A 20,529-nucleotide genomic window follows, 5' to 3' on the forward strand; every position below is an offset into this window, starting at 1 on the left:
ATGTGCATCAGATTCTGAAGCACTCACAACTGCCTGCAAGCTAAATGTTGCTCTGCATGCCACTTTACAGACGCTTTTAAACAGCTCCCATGACAACTGAGACACCAAAAACTTTCTGAGCTGCAGCAACCGGTCATAAAATCCCACTCTTTTGTCCTTCTAAACTTATTTTGAAATACAGGAAATGACTGCAAAGAAAGCTGCAGATAATCGCTCAATCACAAGACAGAAAACAACTATACACACAAGTCCTGTCCTTGATAAACTGAACAATTAGTGGTTGATAAAGATTAAGCAAATAGCTGTGTGGGAGGGTTTTCTTTTTGGCCTTGTTGCCCACGGCAACCGAAGGATACACTGTTCTTGGTTAGAAGACCCCCCAAGCTCAAAGGGGAGAACTGTGACAGCTAAGAAAATGAATGTGAAGTACGTTATAAAGTTCCACACTAAGAAAATCATGTTTGCAGGTGGTGAGCAAAGCTAGAGTGATTATGAAATATAAGGTTGAGAAAGAATCACATACTCTGAATATCAGAGATTTTTAAAGACATTAAATATAAAAGTTGAATATGAATACCCTGATGTTTGCTTTACATTTGATATTTACTTATCAAACACAATACACTTAATGATGAAAAAAGCTTAGGAGAAAAACTCTGAGTGCCTCACTTGGCCTATGACTCTTTAAGTAAAGTGAGCATACCATGTTTAAACTTCACAAGCTCTATGGAAACAACTGTGGGAGGACAGACAGAGGTGAGAGAAAAGCAACATATCTGCAAGTAGTTAACACTATCAATGTATTGCATTTAGCAAACAGACTGATATTTCAAGTAACTTAGCAGTTAGCAAAGAGGTGAATATTTTCCAGACGGAAGAAGTTTGAGGGTTTTGTGGACATGTTCAGTTGAATGAAAGAGCAGTTTCCTTTATGTTGAATTGTACGCTATACAGTCTGTTAGATGGTTTCCTGCTTTGCTCAATGGAGAAGCAAGTCAGATTAAAATCAAAGAGGAACGCCTGAGTAAACAAATGACAGAGGAACAACTAGTGAGCTCACTGTTTGAGTATTGTTTGAAACCCCTTTTCATAGGCGTACAATAGTCTAGTCAACCCCCACCCTGCAACATACAGTTGTGCTCAAAGTAAAAGCAAAAGGGCACAAAGCAAAACCTCAGAATAAAGTCGAACAAGTGCAACTTAGTCACTGGTTTTACTTGATAAACCATGGCTAAACTGTGTCTTTTAACTGAGGGGCACAGGTGAACCTGACAGCGTCTGACACCAGCCAGTGTGAGCAGTGCTTCAGCCGCTGAGCGCAGTGACAGCTGTACAAAAGGCCGGTGACATGTGCAGCATGATTCACTGGCTCAGCGCTGATGTAGCATCAGGAACCGTTTCAAACTGCCCTCCCTTTTCATATTTCCTCTCCTGGGTTCTTCCTGAAAAAATTCAAATGCATTTCACAAGAAGAAGAAGCAGAAGAAGAAAAAAAAATTCCACATCCACAATGAAAGTCATGAATGGAAAATCATAAGTAAACAAGATCATTCTTGACACTGCCAGGGTACTGCCCTCAACTGTTCAAATACTTAGGTTTCAGGACAAAAAAAAACGTGAACTGAAAATGCGGGAAATTCTTGAAACTGGTGTTTCTGATTAAAAAAAGAAAAGGAAAAAAAAGGCTGCAAAGTGGCAGCCGTTTCAACAGAGATAACGGGCTGCTGCATGTGTGCATCTATCTGGGTTTAACAGCCCTGGTCTGGTCCTTCACACCAGACACATCACATGCAGGGTACAGCTTTTAGCCCTGCAACGGGTCAAACTTCACATCAACAGCCACAGAGCAAACACCACATGAGCAAATAGAGCAAAATGGACAAACAGAAAACGTGCATTCCTGGACCCTGACTCTCCTGAATGCTTTGGAGAGAATGTACTACCTTAAAAATGTGGGCCATTTATAAAATGTAGCTGCCATCCTCCTTATTACAGGGCTCAAAAATATACAATTAGAAGATCCAACCTTTTTGTTGGTAAAGATTTTCATGTCTCGTGAGTCACTAAACCGCCAATCTCCATTACAACTTTCATAATTTCTCAAAGCGTTTTCTGACTTCATACGGTGATGTCACCCCATAGTTCATATCCTTCCCTTTAGATGTAGGTGGAGAAGAAGCTGACCTTACACACAGAAATGGATTTCTTCTTTGTGAGTTTTGTTTTGAACATATGAAGCTCCAAGATATCCAGTAAGAAGATGAAAAGAAGAATGAATGAATGAATGGATGGCTTTGAAATAATAACTTGATCTCAGATCTGTGCTTCAGGGCAACTTGCTTCTTCGGGGCAAAATGCCAAACTGGTGAAAACTTCTTTTAAAAGTGAGAATAACTTTTTAACCTCAGCAGTTACAGAAGAGTAAGCAAAGGCAAAAATAATCAAGTCAAATGGTTTTTATCATAAAGCTAAAAATGTGTCAGTTCTTCAGTTTTATTAGTAAAGGGGGAGATTAATTTCAACCTTTCTTGTTTTTTTTCCCCCAAAGTCAAAAGTCCTCTGAGGATTCACCACCTTAATGGCCCAAGTGATACCTTAAGACCTTTTGGCAGAGCACGGTTTACCTGACAATCACTACTCTGAAACTAGAGATCTCATCATTTATTCACAGCAAATGACTCACTCCCGCAAGAGCAGAAAGGAAACAGGCCGAGGCTCACTTCACTTCACAGCCAGTCCTTCTGTCAACCATCATAACGCCCTAAACTCTCATTTCCTCTTTATTTTACAAGCTCAAACTCTTTCAGAAAGGAAATATTAGTGACAGTAGCAGCTTCTCATTGAAAAGGCACCACTTCCAAACTGATCTGGATACATTTTTTTTATTATTTCAACAGCATAGCAAAAGAAAAGAAGGAGAAAAAAAATCAACAGCAGTATGTATGATCTATTAACATGGAGCTGATGGCAGGACCTTACAGGCTGATGATGGCTAGAAGAAAAAAGTAAAAGCAAAGAAAAAAAAAAGTGGCTGACACTCGTTGAAGCACCTGCTTTGGAGGTGGTGGGGGGTTGGGAATTTCAAAAACACTTGCTGGAGTCCAAAAGTCAGTTATGGGAAATCAAAATATGCACAGCCAGCTAGTTGCTAACCCCCTTCTCCCACCCAAAGTGCAAACTCAGCGGTCGAGAATACCCTCTGCTGTAAGGACTGTCTCAGTTTCGGGGCACCTGGAACCCCGGTCCTTCCTAAGGCAGCTGAAACTACAAATACTCAACAGTTATGGAAACTCTGGAAAGGAAAAAAAAAAAAAAACATTCTGGGAGATAATAAGACTAGTGGCAACAGATTCAAACCCTGGAACAACAAAATTATATATCCATATCACAGTGTGTGTGTGAATATCCAGCACCCACAGTAGAACAAAATGGATGCAATCACTGCACAGGAAAGACGTACTAGCACATTTCCTCATTCATCCCAGTACAATCAATTCTGACTTATTTTGAGGTCCCAACACATCCATTATACACATTCTTACATATTACAGAGGCAGTCTGAGCCATGAAAGTGATATGCTGATGTAGGAAATGCTTTTCTGGACTTTCCCATCCTTTGGATATGTAGCTGGGTCATGAGAATACTGAACGAGAGCTAAACAGGGTCAAAACTATAAATGCGCGTCCCTAGGTCCCCTATAAGAAATGATACAATGAGGAAAGAAAAGAGCTCAAAAAGTAAGCTTATTGTATATTTTAACAGTACTGATTATACAGAGAACCAAAAAACAAAAGAAGGGGAGAAAAAAAAATCAGAAAAAACAAAGGCTTCTGGGTTAAAGAAAAGTCATTGTTATCAAAAGAAAAAAAAGGTGATTGCTACTCTCTTTGATAGACATTCAACAGAGAGGTCATGTATTCATTGCTTTTTTTTTTTTTTTTAACTTTTCCATTCTCAGCTACTTAATTGCCTCCAAGTGTCCAAGCTGGTGTGTGGTGAAACATTAAGTTTTATAATTTGAGGTAAGCCAGGTCAGACCCTCATATAGTCCATCCCCTGTTGTTGCACACGAGGGCTGAACGTACCAATTCCTATCTCTGATTCGGGTCAAGCCCAGCTTCTCCTGGATCTCGTGGGGCTTCATGGCATCTGGGAGGTCCTGTTTGTTGGCGAAGATCAGGATGATGGCGTCCCTCATCTCCCGGTCATTAATGATTCGATGGAGCTCCTGCCTTGCCTCGTCGATCCTGTCCCTGTCGGCACAGTCCACCACGAAAATGAGGCCTTGGGTGCCTGTGTAGTAATGTCTCCAAAGGGGCCTGATCTTGTCCTGTCCGCCCACGTCCCACACGTTGAACTTCACATTCTTATAGGTGACAGTCTCCACGTTGAACCCAACTGTGGGGATGGTGGTGACAGACTGTCCCAGTTTCAGCTTGTACAAAATGGTTGTTTTTCCAGCAGCATCAAGTCCAAGCATTAATATCCTCATCTCCTTGTTGCCAAAGATCTTTGAAAGCATTTTCCCCATCTTGTTTACTGAGCATAAATACTTTGTTAGGAGAAAATAGTTAAAATAGCACTTCTCTAATGAGAGGAAAAGGATTTTTTTTAAAATACAAGTTAAGAGTCACAGTTTCAGTATAGCTACAGAAAGCCCTCCACGTGATGGCAGCGGTGGGCTGACACCAAGTGTCACTTTTCAAAAAATGGTGACTTTCAAGTTTGTACAGTACAATTAACCGGACTGTGATCTGACCTGAGCTGGTGAATGAGCACTCAATGGGAGCAGTATGTAAGGAGCCCTCGCAGAATTGGGTGGGGATATACTTTCATGATCCACTGCCCTCCGTTGTAAGAAGAAAAAATGACATCCCCTTGTTTCAAACTCGCCGTTGAGCACAGCCTTGCTTCAAAATCCGCATTTCAAGTTTTTCTTCCCTTTTACAAACCCCTCTTGCCGTCACTTGTGCTGCAGCTGACAAAGTTTTCTTTCAGTTAATTAATTATTTAATCCAAACGTGGACAATATAAATCAGGCCCAGTCCAAGCCCGGGGGTTCCAACTTCCTCCTTGGCTGCCGGCTGACCACACTTGGCCTTAGATTATTCCAACCGATTAATTTCAAAGCACTTCAATTTCTTCCGAAAACACACGAAGTAATTATGCCCTTTCCGGTCCGTTTCTGTCACGCGGCATCTGGAGGAGGACCGCTCAAAAGGTCATTGATTCATCCGACTTTCTTCTCTTCCCCCTGTGACACAAGAGCGGTCCGGAGAAGGGAGGGGTGTTAGTACAGAGGACAACTTTGGATCCGAAAAATACTCTCTTTGCTATTAAAAAAAGCTAGGCACAAATATAAAATGGAGAACTGGGAAAATACCTTTGTCTGCGACAATCATCCCCCAAGTCCCCGGGCCGTTTCTCCCCGCTCTTGCCGCTCTCGATCTCTCTTCCTCCCTCTCTGTCTACAGCCGTTCAGTCACAGCAGTGGCGGTGCTGTGTTACCGGAAAAGGTGCGGACCAAGATCAGCCGCCACTTCCTCTACACCGCTCACACACACTACTGCTGCGTTCAGGGACCCTCCACAGCTCCGACAGCTGAAGACATCAAAGGGGCACTATTGACAGTACCAGCATGTTCCAACCTTTTGACCTTCCCGACCCTACATGATTCCTTCCAAAACATCACACCTGCCCATAGACTAAAACAGACATTAAAAAAAAAGAAAACGAATAACCATCATTAGCCTTTAATGACTGCTAATTCAAATTCACATCCATAAATTAAATTAAATTAAATCACAGTTTCGAAATATATCAAGCGGTTAATATGTGATACATTATAAAAAGTAAGTGCTTTAAATGTTTACAAACCACCATGGACATGGGAAACAAACGAACTCTTACTATAATTTTAAAATGTCCGATTCCCCCTAACCACAGCGAGCTATTTCGCATGCGCGTAACGAAAAAAGCAAAGCTGAACTGCAAACCGGTCCATTAGCTTGTGTTGACGCCATTTAAACATCCATTATGAATGCAATACCCTATAATGTGACGCGTATCACAATAATTTAAAAAAAGACGTTGGGTTGTTTTCCAGAAAAAGAAAAAAAAAATTATTTTGTATGTAGTAATCTCAAGAGAGGTTTTTACCACCGGTTGTTTCCAACATGTGTTATCATTCATTCAAACAGTTTCCGTATGATTAGCGTGTGACGTGGAGGTTGCGGGTGGGGGTGGGGACACTAGTATCTCAAAGATAGCACAACCTGTCACCTGATTTTTAATTAAGTCTGGATAAAGGATCGATTGATATGATAAAACAAAGACTTTAATTTCTGAAGAAGGAAATTAGGATATTAAAAGATGAAAAATTGTGGTTTTATAAAACAATTTTAAATGTGGGGATATTAAATATTTGACTAATCTGTGCACATTTATATTACTAAAAGGGCATCAATTATATCATTATTGTATTAGTTTTTCTTTTTACTATCATGTTTCCAATAATGTATTGTCAAGATGCAGCCCATCCCATGAAAAAGTTATTATATTATTATATTTTTACATCCAAAAAACAAGTGTGTTGGGCCCAGGTAAGACCCAGGACATGCTGGATGGATTACATCTCTCGGCTGGCCTGGGAACGCCTCAGGATACCCCCGGACAATCTGGTGAATGTGGCCGGGAAGAGGGAAGTCTGGGCTACCCTTCTTAGGCAGCTGCCCCCCGTGTCCTGACTCTGGATAAGCAGAAAATGGATGGATAGATGGATGGATGGATGGATATATATATATATATATATATATATATATATATATATATATATATATATATATATATATCACAGAAAGATCATCAGGTCAGGATCACCTAATAACTAACTAACATTTATGTCTGTATGTTATTAGGTGACATTTATGCAAGGCTGGAAACAAAATCCTCCAAATTCACTCATGTTCACTCATTACTAATCCAGCTGCACTGGCTTCCCTTTTATCACAGAGTGTGTTTTAAAATTCTGTTGTTTTTTTCCCAAGCCCTACATTACCAAGCACCTGATTATATCAGAGACTTTCTACAGCCCTATGTTCCCAGCGGGGTCCTGAGATCAAGTGATCAAGGTTTGCTGGTTGAAAACCAAAGGTGACAGAGCTTTCGCAGCAGTGGCTCCATCCACCTGGAACTCCCTTCCTCTCAGCCTGCGGACTGATCTCTTTTAAAAAGCAGCTAAAAACACATCTTTTTAAACTTGCTTTTACTTAGTTTGATTTGTTTGTATGTTCTCTGTGTTATTGTGTTATTTTATGTTTTGTGTTTCATTGTTAAGCACTTTGTGATTTTTATCTTAAAAGGTGCTATATAAATAAATATTTACTTAACATTTTAGCCAGTACCTCCTCAGTCTGCATGTGTAACAAGAGCAACTCTCAGAAGCATTTGAATGTGCTACAATGATACTATTTTTGGCTACATCCAGATGTTACATACACTTAAACATCAAGTTTCTTAACAGTGCTTCGAGTGTGCTCACTATATATATATATATATATATATATATATATATATATATATATATATATAAAAGCATCATTGTATGCAACTTGTAACTTATAACTGCAGCATGGAAGATTTTTTATAAGATGACCACAGATGAGCCGTAGAGCGGTGTGCAATATGCTTTAAACAAGAACACTTTAACTTGAGTAGAGCAAAAACTAAATTTACATGCCATTTATAGCCACTTATCTTTTTGTATTCTTTTGTAACTTTCTAATGTAGAATTTTGTTACTTTTGCATTGCTTTGTCGCAATTTTATGTCTTTGAAGTGCATCTACGGCCCTTCGTCATTTGGTATTGGATCACATGTTCTGTATTTTTGTAGGACATGAATCATGTTACTTAATGGGCCCCTGGGCCTGTGCCCGGTAGGCCCGCTTAACTTGAGTCCATGTGCTGTGAGTACGCATGCGCATATTCTGCCTCTGTTCTTCCTCCAAGTTGATCAGAATGGTGGACGAAGCGCGCTAAGCTGTTGTAGGCTAGTGGCTGGAATAGTTAGGGTTCCTACAAATTCACAAGATTCGTCGTAGACACGTGGAAGATAAAAGGTAAATTGTTAAGATATGTCTGTTTGAAAAATTTCTATAATCTGACCAAAATTACAGCAGTTAAACTACCGGCTAACGCTAGCCACGATAGTGGTGAAATTGCCGACGTTCGTTTCCTAGCTAGTATGGAGGATGGTACCGACTATTAACTGGAGACGAGGGCAACGGCATGGCATGTTGTAGTTTTAGTCACGATGTGTAGTAAAACGAAGTAATTAAGTTGGTGAACTTTTATCACAACATGAGTCAGTAAGTTAAAATAACAATGGTCAATTCTCAGCACTAACAAACCAAAGGATATTTCGCACTAACGAGCTCAACTCACGATAAGTGAAGTGATACTCCGCTTGAAATAGACAGGCTTTGAGGCCTAGCTTTAGATTGAACTTTGAATGTGCAAACAACTACCCGGATGCAACATAGCTTCGGCGCAATCAAGAATAATAGATTTAAATGAACAGAGATACCAACATTATTGATGCTGAGGTTGTTGGATAACCAAAGGAACTATACGCAAATAACGCATCACGCGGGTATATATTTTTAGTCGCTCGGCTAAGACTTGAGCACTAGCTGGCATCCATATTAATCCCAGAACAAGGAAGTATCGTCTTGCACCAGCTGTCGCTTCTATTTCTGACATTTTTAGCAAAAGGTAACTGAATTTTAGTTGAATTACTCCTGAATGGATAGAGTAAAGTAACTGAATTCATACCTCCTGTAGCGCCAGGTTAAATAACGTACCCCAAGCCCTAAATTATGAAGCATTTTGGTTACTTCTCGGAAAGGGGCTGGAAAACGTGTTATCAAACAAGTTCTGGAAATTTCTTTGTGTATTTGAAAGTAACCATGTTGAATATAGCTAATCAGGTCCACGTGTAAAATTTAATTGTGACTTCCGTTTGAAAGTGAACACCCTCCCAAGAGAGAGAAAATAAGTACATGATTATACATGGAAGCTTATTTGAACAATCTGTGTAGCTTTAAATAACTGCTTTTGACTGAGTTATCTTTATTGGGCCTTGGTTAATAATTATACTTGTTTTGAAACAGGCCAGCAACTCTTTGGCATTACTACTGGAATGCTGGACACTGAGTCCCCTGTCATGGAGAGCAATGGGGATCCCTTTCTTCCTGACCTTCCTGTTTTAGGCCAAGGAGCTGAATGGTCCTTGGACCAAGTTCCTGCAGAGCCACTCTCCAGCATCTTGCCAGAGGACTCAGACACTTCTCAGGATGCTCAAGTAACAGAGCAACAAAACCAAGAAATGAACTCCTCTGGGCTGGGATCTGTAGAGAAAGCTGTGGAGCAGTTTCAACTTGCCAGCACTGAGCTTTTTCAAGAGGAGCAGCCGCCACCACCTCCACCACCTCCACCACCACCAATGGAAGAGGCCGAACAAGCACCAGAATATGCAGGGTCTCAACCAGAGACTGCTGCACAGGATGGCAGTCAAGGTAACAGATTGAAAATGCCCACATTGTAATATAGTATTTGCTTAGTTACAGAATAAAACAAGAGCATTAATAATAAATAAATAAATAAATAAAAAGTGGTTGTGCTGTACATAATATCTGTTCCTTTGTAGATGGAGCTGAAGTGTCACAGGGGACAGAAGAAGGCATGGAGCTTGAAGAGCCATCCAAAGAAACCACAGAAGAATCAGCTCTTCCTACAGATCCACAAATGCCGTCAGAGTTTGAGAAGCTCTATAAAGTTTGTGAAGATGGTCCAGAAGACTTCAATGCCTGGGTCACCCTGCTGCAATATGTGGAGCAAGAAGTAAGACAGTGTGGATGATGTAAACATGTTTCATTTGCACCTTTTTTAAACCGATTAACAGTCTTTAATAGCACTATCCTAAAACAAAGCTAATTTGCTTTGACCACAAAAAAGGGAGTGTTTGATTTTATTTAATTTTTCCTTGCTCTTCTATTTCAGAACCTCCTTGAACCTGCAAGAAAGGCTTTTGATGTCTTCTTCCTACGTTATCCTTACTGCTATGGCTACTGGAAGAAGTATGCAGATCTTGAGAAAAAGCATGGCAACATACAAGTGGCTGAAGAGGTAAGTTATTTTTAAGAACAGAACTTTTGCAAGGTGGTCAGTCAACTTTTTTTTTTTTTTTTTTTAATTACTTTAAATGTTTAAACTTTTCTGTGGGCATTCTTTCTACCACATCCTGAAGATACTAAAGACTAAATATTAAAGGCAGAGGGAAAAAAAAAAAAAAAAAAAAAAACCTGGTAAAACAATTCTAGCCATTGACAAACTTTTATTCGGCCTTTTGCAAGGTTTACAGAAGAGGCTTGCAGGCTATCCCTCTCAGTGTGGACCTCTGGATTCATTACCTCACGTTTATTAAAGAAAACTCTGATCTCAGTGATCCAGAAACTGAGGGCCGCATTCGAGCGTGAGTAAATTATACTTACTTCAGCACTACTTTGGAATGTTGCTTACTAAAGATGGTTGAAATTGAGCATTTAAAATGTCATTATGCTAGAGAGAACTAATCAATGCATGTTTCCCTCTTTTTCATTAGCTCCTATGAACATGCAGTGCTTGCAGCAGGGACAGACTTTCGCTCAGACCGCCTGTGGGAGTCCTTCATAAACTGGGAAACAGAACAGCAGAAGCTGGCTAATGTTACTGCCATCTACGATCGCATCTTGAGCATCCCAACCCAGCTGTATTCCCAGCACCTTCAGAGGTAGAGGGACTGATTACTTGTAAATCTTGGCTTAAATTTTCTTTGGTTTACTTGTCACTTTCGAAATACATCTAATTTGAAATAGTCAGCTGTATTTAGAATGAAATTTATTTTATACCCGCAGGTTCAAGGATCATGTTCAAAGCAACCATCCCAAATACTTTTTATCAGAAGAGGAGTTTGTTCAGCTTAGGCTTGAGCTCTCTAAAGCTAGCCTCTCGGCAGTTGTTGGTGAAGATGGGGAGGCGAATGTTGCTCAGGAGGAGCTACCGCCTGGTACTGAAGATCTTGCAGATCCTGCTAAGGTATAAACATGTCAATCCTACAGAGGGTACAGATCGATACAGTTACTGCTTGCAGGGTTGTTCGGGAGCACGCCTATTATCCATGATGAAATGGGAAAACATTTGGTCAGGTTTTAAGGTGTATTTATGTTGGCAGCAGAGCCAGTGAATGCAAGGGGGGATTCAAGATGGCATCCTGTCAGGGATTCGCCCTAAAACTAAAAGGATCAACCGGGGCTCCATTGAACCCAGCACCTACACCCAGAGGCTGATATGCAGGGTGCATACATACCTCTCCCCTCTACAGGCTTCTAGTCACTGCCAAGCTCATGGTGATGTAAATCCTTGGTTGCAGGAGTAGCAGTTTTAACTTCAGCTGGAGAATGTGACACAAAAGCATAAAAGAAAGTGCTGAACTTAGTTTTTTTTTTTTCTGTGCTTTTATGTAGAGAGTGACAGAGATTGAGAACATGCGCCACAAGGTGATCGAGGCTCGACAGGAAGTGTTCAACCACAATGAACATGAAGTCAGCAAGCGCTGGGCCTTTGAGGAGGGGGTATGGCTTGTTTTCTTCATTGTTTATTGTTAGAGGTGTCTTGTCTTCTTTATTCACCATGATTAAACAAATTGTCTTTTTAGATAAAGAGACCGTACTTCCACGTGAAAGCCTTAGAGAAGACACAGCTGAACAACTGGAAGGAATACTTGGACTTCGAAATCGAAAACGGGACCCCGGAGCGTGTGGTTGTTCTGTTTGAAAGATGCCTCATCGCTTGTGCCCTCTACGAGGAGTTCTGGATCAAGGTAGCGTGAGCTCCAAGCTCTTTCTCTCTCTCCTGCTACTTCCCTGCACTTCCCCCCCATCAACGATGATATGACATCGACACAGTAAATCGACCTGCACTCTTTGCGTGTAACGTTGATATGTGACTGTATCTGTTGTATTAGGGGATGGCCAGCTTGCCACACAAGATTTGACTGCAGCATTTGCCAACTACTACGTTGCATCTTCTTCGTCTCCCACTACCTTACAGAAACTTATCTAATTGGTTCCATGAAGGTGCTGATGGGTTTACACAGAAAATTTCTAAAAACGATCTTGTCAATGAAGAAATTCACTGCATCAACTGAAAATTTAGGTTAAAATGTCTTGTCTCTCTTTGCCTTTCCTCTCTTTCTTCTCCTTTTCTTTTTTTCTCTGTCCTCTCCTGCATTTCTTCCAACTCGCTTTCTCTTTTTCACTCTGAAGTATGCAAAATATCTAGAGGGCTTCAGCACTGATGGCGTCAGACATGTCTTCAAGAAGGCGTGCACCACCCATCTGCCCAAGAAACCAACCATTCACCTGCTGTGGGCAGCCTTCGAGGAGCAGCAAGGTGAGCACCTCTAACATCCAGCAGGCAGATCAAAGGAGAATGGAAATGTTTTTGAGGGCAGGACTAAACATGTTCTTTTTTTTCCCCAGGCAACATAGAGGAGGCTCGTGGAATCCTGAAGTCCCTGGAGGAAATGATCCCAGGTCTGGCCATGGTGCGTCTTCGGAGGGTCAGTCTGGAACGTCGCCGTGGTAACTTGGAGGATGCGGAGATGCTGTTGAGGGAGGCGATGGAGTTGGCGAAGAATGCTACAGAGACATCTTTCTACGCTGTGAAGTTGGCCAGACAGCTGATGAAGGTGCAGCGGAGTCTGAGCAAGGCCAAGAAGGTGTTGCTTGATGCCATCGAGAAAGACCAGGTGAGAGCTAGTTTTCATGTAGCAGATGCATTTGTAGATATATGTAACATTCATTTAGTATTAAACCACTGTGAGCAGGAACATGTTTTATTGAAACTGAATTCCACATTATATTTTCTTTAAAAAAAATTTCCCCCCTTTAAAGACGAGTTCACGACTTTATCTAAACCTGCTTGAGCTGGAATACAGTGGAGACGTGACGCAGAATGAGGTGGAGATCTTGGCTTGTTTTGACCGTGCTCTGAAGAGCCCAATGCCTCTGGAATCCCGCATGCTGTTTTCCCAGCGCAAGGTTGAGTTCCTAGAAGACTTCGGAAGTGACATCAATGTGTGAGTGGTGTTTGTTTATTGATTGATTGATTGATTGATTGTAAACGGACAAAGTTAAAAATTTCTTAATCCCTTTTCCCCTTTTTGCAATTTTTCTTCCTTTACCTGCTCAGGCTTGTGGCAGCATATGAAGAACAGCAGAACTTACAGAAAGAATCCGACAATTTAAAGAGGAAGGCTGAGAACGGATATGACAGGTAAATAAAACTTGACTTAAATAAGACTTGATCACATGCAACTCATCTGCATTTTGATGGAATTTTTAGCGGCTATCTGAATATGGAAAAATGAATAACTTTCCAGTGTCTACATAGTATGCAGCTCGATTTGAAGCATATTTAGTGTTACTGTTGAGAACCTTTAATGGGATTTTACTCATTTTTATCCACTTCTTTAGCTCTCAGGAACCAGATGCTAAAAGACAGCGTGCTGATGATGGTTCTGCAGTTGCAGCAAATGCCATGACGGACATGCAGGCAAACAACTCTGCATATAACTACAACTGGTACCAGGTAGGCTTCGTTTCTTGCGGAGAATCAACCATCTTTGTTTTCTTCAGGTCTGTTTGAAGTATCTAACTCTTTTGTAACTCTTTTTTTCTTTATTTTAGCAACAATATGGCAATTGGGGACAAAATTCCTGGGGACAATACAACCAGTATGCCCAGTACAACCAGTACTACCCACCTCCTCCTACATAATAAGAGGTTCTTAAATAAAAATGGCGATGGACCTCTTCTGACCTTCTTAAATTTCAGAACAAATAAATTGGTGTCATGGAGATTTCTATTTAACCACATAGAATGTGTTTTTTTTCCATTCTCTTTCCTTTTAAATCGGGAAAATACATGATACACCCCTTGGTTAGAGTAGGTTTGGCCCTCCATGGCAGCAATAGATTTTTAATTTTATTTTTTTTTTCTCTTCTTTTTTCTTGTCCTTAAGGAACATTGATACCGGCATCATCTCTAGCGCTGTTTTCATTTTTGGCTTAATGAGTTAATGTTATGTGTGAAGGCAGATTTATTTTCCTGTATAATGAAAGTTTTTTTTTTTTTTTTTTAAATTGGACGACTTGATTTGCTGTCTTTATGTTTAGGATTTAAACTTGTAAATGAGGCATTTACTGATGCATAAGTTGTCTCTCCTTCCAAAAAGTTAAGATTTTTAATGTTTCATGCTTATTTCCATGAAGAGTTCCTTGTTTTTTTTTATTTGAATTGATTTCATAATAAAGACATTAATATCCCTAATTGTCCATTTCATTTTTACTTCTTTAAAAATATTTCTGATTATTGATTGCATAATTATTATACACATCTAGACAAATATGTGTTCAGCTATACACATGTTTGTTTCTCCATGGTTCTTCATTGAATTATACTGAAATTTTTTTTCACCTTGACCGATTAGACATCAGTAGAAATGGTTTTCAGCTTGACACCAAGATGCAATTTGTTATATATTTGATCAGGTGCACTACATAGCTGCTAAACAAGCTTGAATAGTATAATTTATGCTCTTAAATAAGAGACTGCAATAATACAATAAGCATTTGATAAATGAATAATGGTTTATTTAAAAATGAATGAATTAAGAGTGACTGCATATTTACATGAACAACGTACCAATTAACTGCGCCAGCATCACGAGAACCTTTGGCCACCAAAGAAGTGTGACGGGCGGCGCCTATGCTTACGATGCTTACGTAAATGTGCACATGCGCAGTGTTGACCCTTAAGCGGTCCTTTTTTATGCTTAGCGTGGAACGACTAGCATCAAACGAGGTGAGACCCGTTCGTATTGTGCGAGTTTTTTTTTTATTTAGCATAACCCAGGTAGGGTTTAGTTTGCAAATTTAGCCGTCCAACCATCAGCTATTATATGTTATACTTTATGTAGTATTGTGAATGCACTTTTTAAGTGTTTTATGTGGCGTCTTGTAAGCGCGTGCTCCATGTGGCTAGTTAAGCTAGCCTAGAGTTTACCAGAATCCGAAAGGCAAGCCTGTTCGGTTCTGTAGTGAATCGCTATATACTGGTTTCCCTATGTGTCTATTCAGACAAGGGTTATACTTTGGATTAAGGACCCCAGGCGCAGACGTTTTAATTAGTATTTGGTATCAAATGTTAGCCGTCTGTATTAAACCCAGCGCTACTAGATTTCCGCAACAGTTCATCACGGCAGACATCTTGACTTGTCGTAGCTGATGTATCAAAGTTGAAACAACTGTAGCTAATCGTATAATGTCCAGCTATTGTCAAAAACATGGTGGGTTATTGGGGTACTAACATTGCAAAGTTGAATTAATTTGCCAGTAATATCACAATGAAGGCTCAAGTTGTGTAAGTGATGATGATGTAAAAATGTGGACTGCTGTTACAGTTGAGTCCCCTTTATAATTTCTTCTAGTCAAGATGCAGCTATTCTTACGTACCCAGAACACTCACACCCTTGAGGTGACCGGACAGGAGACTGTTGGCCAGATCAAGGTAAGGAGGGAACAAAAGAGAAAGCTGAAAACAAACTTAGTTAACAAACGAATTGACCGTATTTACACTACTCACAAAATGTGAGATATTTAGTTTTTGTACGATGCCAGAATGTACTTGAAATGCACTAAAACCCATACACCTGAACTTAATTTGACCTTCTCTAAACTTACAATACACGTGTAACTTTTCAACGTTTTAAGTACTTACAGCATAACATGCTCTTCTGATTAACCAAACCAAAAGTGTGAACCACTAAATGTTCTGATTCATTGACAACTTTAACCAGTAATTTTCGTCATAATGTTCACATTTTGACATCATTAAACCAAGATGACAAACATGTTATCAAAGCATTGATGTTTTAAGTTGCATATACCCTCAATTTCAGTTGTTTTGAAATTTAGAAATTACTATTGTATGATATAACCTAAGTGCCCTACATTCATGATATACCACCAGTGTAGCATTTTTTTTCCACATTTTCTATGTTTCAGTCTAAACTATCTATCAGTGGTGTATATTTGGAATATGCTTTAGGACTATTAGCTTAGTAATTGGTTATTGTGGCCACTTTTTTTTTTTTTTTGTTAATATGAATAACCTGGATGTCTTTCAGGCCCATGTCCAGGATTTGGAGGGACTCTTGGTTGAAGACCAGGTGCTGCTGCTTGCTGGATGCCCACTGGAGGATGATGCCTCTCTGGCATCTTGTGGTGTGTCAGAGCACTGTACCTTGGAGGTAGCTGGCAGGCTCCTGGGAGGTCAGTACACAGATACAACAGTTTTTATTTATTTTTTTCCAAAGAGGTAAATGGTGTTGGCTAGCCTGGAGGCACATTGAATATAGTTTACAGCTGATCAGGTTTTAAATGACATTTTGTTCATGTTACCTAAGATGCTTAAAGAGTTGGTTTTTAAGCTTGGTTAAAAGCTGACATGGCTCTCATTTACTTGATCTTCTTTCTTCCACCAGGCAAGGTGCACGGCTCTCTGGCCCGAGCTGGAAAAGTGAGGGGACAGACTCCCAAGGTAAGATTTAGCACTTTGCTAGCCACTGGAATATTAACTAAACTACATGTCTTGAACTTTTATTATTATTTTTTTTTTAAGAATAGTCGTCATAGCAAATTATCTTGTATGTATGAGAATGTAATAAAAATGTGGTAAAATGGCCCCTGGAAATGAAACCTTTTTAAATTCATAGAACATTTGATCCTTGGGAAATTATAGTGGTTCTGTCATCTCTTATCCAGGTTGACAAACAGGAGAAGAAGAAAAAGAAGACTGGCCGTGCCAAGCGTCGCATCCAGTACAACAGGCGTTTTGTGAATGTTGTGCCCACCTTCGGAAAGAAGAAGGGACCCAATGCCAACTCCTAAGTACTTTGATGCCTGAAAGGAGAAACTGAACCATCAGTTGTCAGTTTTTACCAAGTTAAATGCTTTCCTGTACAGAATAAAGAAAATTTAACTTGGATTCAAAGTGATGTCTTTTGTCAAAGTCTACACATGCAGGTTTTAACAAAGCTTGGATTACTCATTCATTATTCAGATTAAACTGATTTTAAAATTTCATTGTTTTGTCATTGGGCTTCATAGGACTTTTCAGTTTGGTATTTTGAGTAAAACATGCTCCTAGTTGGCATTTGTCCAAGACTGCCTGGTGCTTTTTGTATGGATTTGTTTTATCTTTAGATGACTTTTATACTATTTCATTTTAACTTTATAGTCAGATGCATGTACAGGTGAAAATTAGAAATATTGGGCAAAACTTTCAGAAATTCAACATAAAAGGGAAAACTAATATATAGACTACATGCAAATTGAGATATTTTAGGCATGTTATTTAGATGATTATGGCTTAGTTTATGAAAACCCAGCTACACCTTATGTCAGAAAAGCAGAACTGATGCATCTCTTTGCTTTTGGGTTTGTTGGTGGTTTACCATGTGCCTGCTGAGTTTGCTTTATTCACACATATAAAATAATTTAGAGCATTATAAGTCATGTTATTCCTTGGTATGAACAGAGAAACTGGTTTATTTTACATTGTACATGCAAAAGAACAGAACATGTTTTATGGTCTTGTATGTACATTATTGACAAGCCATCCCATTTTGGGCAAAACATTTTAAATGACTAATATCCATGTCTGCTCATAAGTAATGTGAATAAAGGCAATGCAGACGTGGGGGCTGGATATAGTGCAAGCCAAGAGCCCTGTCAACCTCAAACTTCCAACCAAACATGACCTTTTGTATTTGTAATGCATGCAGGCCAAGTATCAGTTAATCCACAGATACCAGTTCAACTTCAAAGATCAGCTTTGCATTGGGTGGAATTCTGGTGGAGCTGGAATCAAGGAAAACATTTGCATGAAATAAAACCAAAGCAACAATACAGGAGGAAATCTGGACTGGCTGAGACTGAACAGAAAAAACACTTTAAACAGAAATATTGACATGATGATCATGTGAAGTGCAAAATGTCCAAAGGATACTTGGACTCAGGAACACCCTTCTTTCCGTATGCCCATTCTGGGTCAATTTCCAGCCTTGCTGTTTCACCTTTGCTCATGGTCATAAGGGCCTCATCCCACTGTGAAAAAAAAGGAGTGGTGAAGTCACACTCAGAGAAAAACACGATACTCGGGGCACAAAAGATACTGAATCACTTACTCCTCGGATAACTCTTCCCAAGCCAACTTTGAAGCTCAGAGGTTTCGCTTGCTTTTTCTTTCTTGCTGCTACAGACAGTGATGGTATAAAGATGAGCACAGACACTAACGCTAGCAAGCTGTAGTAGTTTAAACTCTTTAGGCTGGATTTCAGACAGGTTGGTTTAAGGTGGCTACAAACAAGTTCTTCACGAATTTGTCAGCTTCTTACATACATACACCACCAATTGTTCATGTGCATGATGTCATACCTGCGGGTATATTTGTATCAAAAACGGTCCCATCCTCTAGGGTGCCAGTGTACCAGCAGCTTACAGTGTCACCCTTCTTTGGGAAGTTGGTCTTGTCACCTTTCTTCAGCACTGACTTGGTGTACTTTGGAGGACCCTGAAACAAGCAGCAAGAGAGGTTTGTAAATGTGCTGAGTGGAAAGCACAACAAAAAAAGAGTATATAACTACAAGATGGGCACCTCATCCACAACTTCTGCCTTGACTTCTTTGGGTTTCTCTTCAATTTTCACAGCTTTGACCTGCTCTGTCACCTCTTCCACAGGTTCTGTGCCTTTAAACCTCTGCAAGACACAATGTGTTCAGTTTGCATCGACTTTGATGATGCTGCTGCAGTGTCATTAACTCCCATTTGCTTCACTTACTTTACTCTCAAAAAGCTGATTGTAAGCAATAATCAATTGATCTTTCTTTGCAGTTTTGGCCACATTCTTTAGGTTCCCTAGCAGCTTGTGCTCATTGAGAAACTGAAAGAGAAAACATACAGATGGTCAAAGTTAGCAGAATTTATTTACTCATTTGTACACAGCTGAAATAAGGCCGATTCTGGCACCGTTAAAAGAATCACCTAAGGCAATTAATGCAACCGCTGCAAAACTATGAGCTGAGGCTTAGGCTTTTGTTTTATTTGTTTAAATATGTATTACATGCAGCTGCACGCGCTGCTTTGTTTGGCATTAACATGCTTCTAATGTGGCTCCTGTTAGCAAACCATGCAACATGCTGCAGGTGTAGGAGCGCATTTACAGAAAAACCTACATATATTCAGAATGTTATTACGAGGTCACTGAAGTGGTAATCATACCGAGTGGGCCGCATTGTCCTGGATGAATTTTATTATGTCTTTTTTGGGCAAATCGTCACTTTTGAGCTGCTCATCGCTCCACTCCCGTGTTGGCTCAGCCGCCATTTTGAGTGGAAACTGAACTTTGAACTCACGCGTCATGAATATTAAAAAAAAAAGTTCAGTTTATTATTTTATTTGCGTTTAAAGGGATGTTTTCATGTATATGTGTTCAACTAAATTGAAAATGGATTAAAAAAAAAAGCAAAACCAAAAAAACAGCTACGTTTCTCTGAATTGAGTTTGGGATATTTATTAGCAACATTCCAATCCAACTTTATTTATAAATCACTTTAAAAATAACCACAATTGACCAAAGTGATGTACTTAAGAATAAACACAGCAAATACAAGTTAAATAATAAAATTATGTATCCAGTTAAATAATAATAATTGAATAAATAAAATAAACTGAAATACATAAAACCAAATCAAGTCAACATCTCTCTTAGGCCAAAGAGAACAGGCACCGATTATGAAACTGTCTGTTTGATGTGCATAGGCAAGTCATTCCACAATTAGGAGTAGCAACTAGCAACAGCAAATACATGATCCACTCTGAGCATTTGTTTGTTCTTAAAACACTCAAGGGCAGCAGATCTGAACTGAAGAGGACAAGCAAGTGTATCAGGGTGAAGCAGCTCAGAGAGGTAGGGTGGTGCAAAACCATGGATGGATTTTTAAAGCAACTAAGGTTCTAAAATGAACAGACAGGCAGTGGAGGGATGCTAAGATGGGAGAAATGTGCTTATGTTTATGTGTGTTAATTATAATAATTACAGCAGTATCTGGAGATGACGGATTGAGGACCCACTAACCCCGAAATGTAATGCATTACAATAATCCAGCCAACAAGCAGTGGTGTTGACAGAGAAAGTGGCATTCTTTTTCAGAGACTATACATTTGCAGTATGATTATGGAACCAAGTGGGAACAGAAAAAGGGGAAAATCCTTTTGGGACCCATGTAAGAAAGGAACAGAGGAGGTCACAGCATCACCAAGGCAAATGCAGATTGTTCATCAGCCAGGTAAGTTTAAAAATGAAAA

General features: G+C 39.7%; 4 protein-coding genes across 4 annotated transcripts; 2 read left to right on the forward strand and 2 right to left on the reverse strand.

Moving 5' to 3' along the window:
• Positions 1-2,863: 2,863 nt before the first annotated feature.
• arf6a (ADP-ribosylation factor 6a) lies at positions 2,864-5,709 on the reverse strand. Its single transcript, XM_041975195.1, has 2 exons — positions 5,385-5,709; positions 2,864-5,255 (listed from the first exon to the last, which is right to left on the reverse strand). Exon 2 carries the CDS (start codon positions 4,530-4,532, stop codon positions 4,005-4,007), a length of 528 nt encoding a protein of 175 aa, XP_041831129.1. The 5' UTR covers positions 4,533-5,255; positions 5,385-5,709; the 3' UTR covers positions 2,864-4,004.
• A 2,267-nt stretch (positions 5,710-7,976) lies between these two features.
• On the forward strand, positions 7,977-14,431 carry prpf39 (PRP39 pre-mRNA processing factor 39 homolog (yeast)). Its single transcript, XM_041975194.1, has 15 exons — positions 7,977-8,119; positions 9,173-9,577; positions 9,709-9,902; positions 10,062-10,187; positions 10,415-10,533; positions 10,663-10,830; positions 10,955-11,135; positions 11,564-11,671; positions 11,755-11,919; positions 12,365-12,491; positions 12,581-12,849; positions 12,995-13,179; positions 13,293-13,376; positions 13,577-13,691; positions 13,790-14,431. Exons 2-15 carry the CDS (start codon positions 9,202-9,204, stop codon positions 13,877-13,879), a joined length of 2,307 nt encoding a protein of 768 aa, XP_041831128.1. The 5' UTR covers positions 7,977-8,119; positions 9,173-9,201; the 3' UTR covers positions 13,880-14,431.
• A 434-nt stretch (positions 14,432-14,865) lies between these two features.
• Positions 14,866-17,149, forward strand: faua (FAU ubiquitin like and ribosomal protein S30 fusion a). The gene is made up of 5 exons (XM_041976332.1): positions 14,866-14,965; positions 15,591-15,670; positions 16,290-16,434; positions 16,647-16,702; positions 16,927-17,149. Exons 2-5 carry the CDS (start codon positions 15,596-15,598, stop codon positions 17,050-17,052), a joined length of 402 nt encoding a protein of 133 aa, XP_041832266.1. The 5' UTR covers positions 14,866-14,965; positions 15,591-15,595; the 3' UTR covers positions 17,053-17,149.
• A 535-nt stretch (positions 17,150-17,684) lies between these two features.
• On the reverse strand, positions 17,685-19,564 carry fkbp3 (FKBP prolyl isomerase 3). The gene is made up of 7 exons (XM_041976331.1): positions 19,444-19,564; positions 19,004-19,105; positions 18,821-18,922; positions 18,601-18,736; positions 18,351-18,418; positions 18,173-18,270; positions 17,685-18,015 (listed from the first exon to the last, which is right to left on the reverse strand). Exons 1-7 carry the CDS (start codon positions 19,546-19,548, stop codon positions 17,961-17,963), a joined length of 666 nt encoding a protein of 221 aa, XP_041832265.1. The 5' UTR covers positions 19,549-19,564; the 3' UTR covers positions 17,685-17,960.
• Positions 19,565-20,529: the final 965 nt, after the last annotated feature.

Source organism: Melanotaenia boesemani, chromosome 22, assembly GCF_017639745.1.
Source record: "Melanotaenia boesemani isolate fMelBoe1 chromosome 22, fMelBoe1.pri, whole genome shotgun sequence".
Classification (NCBI taxonomy): domain Eukaryota; kingdom Metazoa; phylum Chordata; class Actinopteri; order Atheriniformes; family Melanotaeniidae; genus Melanotaenia; species Melanotaenia boesemani.

What these genes read in the sequence shown, in the direction of transcription:
- arf6a (XM_041975195.1), bottom strand. Translation starts at nt 4,532, where the DNA reads ATGGGGAAAATGCTTTCAAAGATCTTTGGCAACAAGGAGATGAGGATA.
- prpf39 (XM_041975194.1), top strand. Translation starts at nt 9,202, where the DNA reads ATGCTGGACACTGAGTCCCCTGTCATGGAGAGCAATGGGGATCCCTTT. An exon ending in ATCTTGCAGATCCTGCTAAG is followed by an intron (nt 11,136 to 11,563) that starts GTATAAACATGT and finishes GCTTTTATGTAG; the next exon opens with AGAGTGACAGAGATTGAGAA. An exon ending in ACGAGGAGTTCTGGATCAAG is followed by an intron (nt 11,920 to 12,364) that starts GTAGCGTGAGCT and finishes TTCACTCTGAAG; the next exon opens with TATGCAAAATATCTAGAGGG.
- faua (XM_041976332.1), top strand. Translation starts at nt 15,596, where the DNA reads ATGCAGCTATTCTTACGTACCCAGAACACTCACACCCTTGAGGTGACC. An exon ending in AGCTGGCAGGCTCCTGGGAG is followed by an intron (nt 16,435 to 16,646) that starts GTCAGTACACAG and finishes TTCTTCCACCAG; the next exon opens with GCAAGGTGCACGGCTCTCTG. An exon ending in TGAGGGGACAGACTCCCAAG is followed by an intron (nt 16,703 to 16,926) that starts GTAAGATTTAGC and finishes TCTCTTATCCAG; the next exon opens with GTTGACAAACAGGAGAAGAA.
- fkbp3 (XM_041976331.1), bottom strand. Translation starts at nt 19,548, where the DNA reads ATGGCGGCTGAGCCAACACGGGAGTGGAGCGATGAGCAGCTCAAAAGT. An exon ending in ATCAGCTTTTTGAGAGTAAA is followed by an intron (nt 18,923 to 19,003) that starts GTAAGTGAAGCA and finishes TGTGTCTTGCAG; the next exon opens with AGGTTTAAAGGCACAGAACC. An exon ending in TGATACAAATATACCCGCAG is followed by an intron (nt 18,419 to 18,600) that starts GTATGACATCAT and finishes CACTGTCTGTAG; the next exon opens with CAGCAAGAAAGAAAAAGCAA.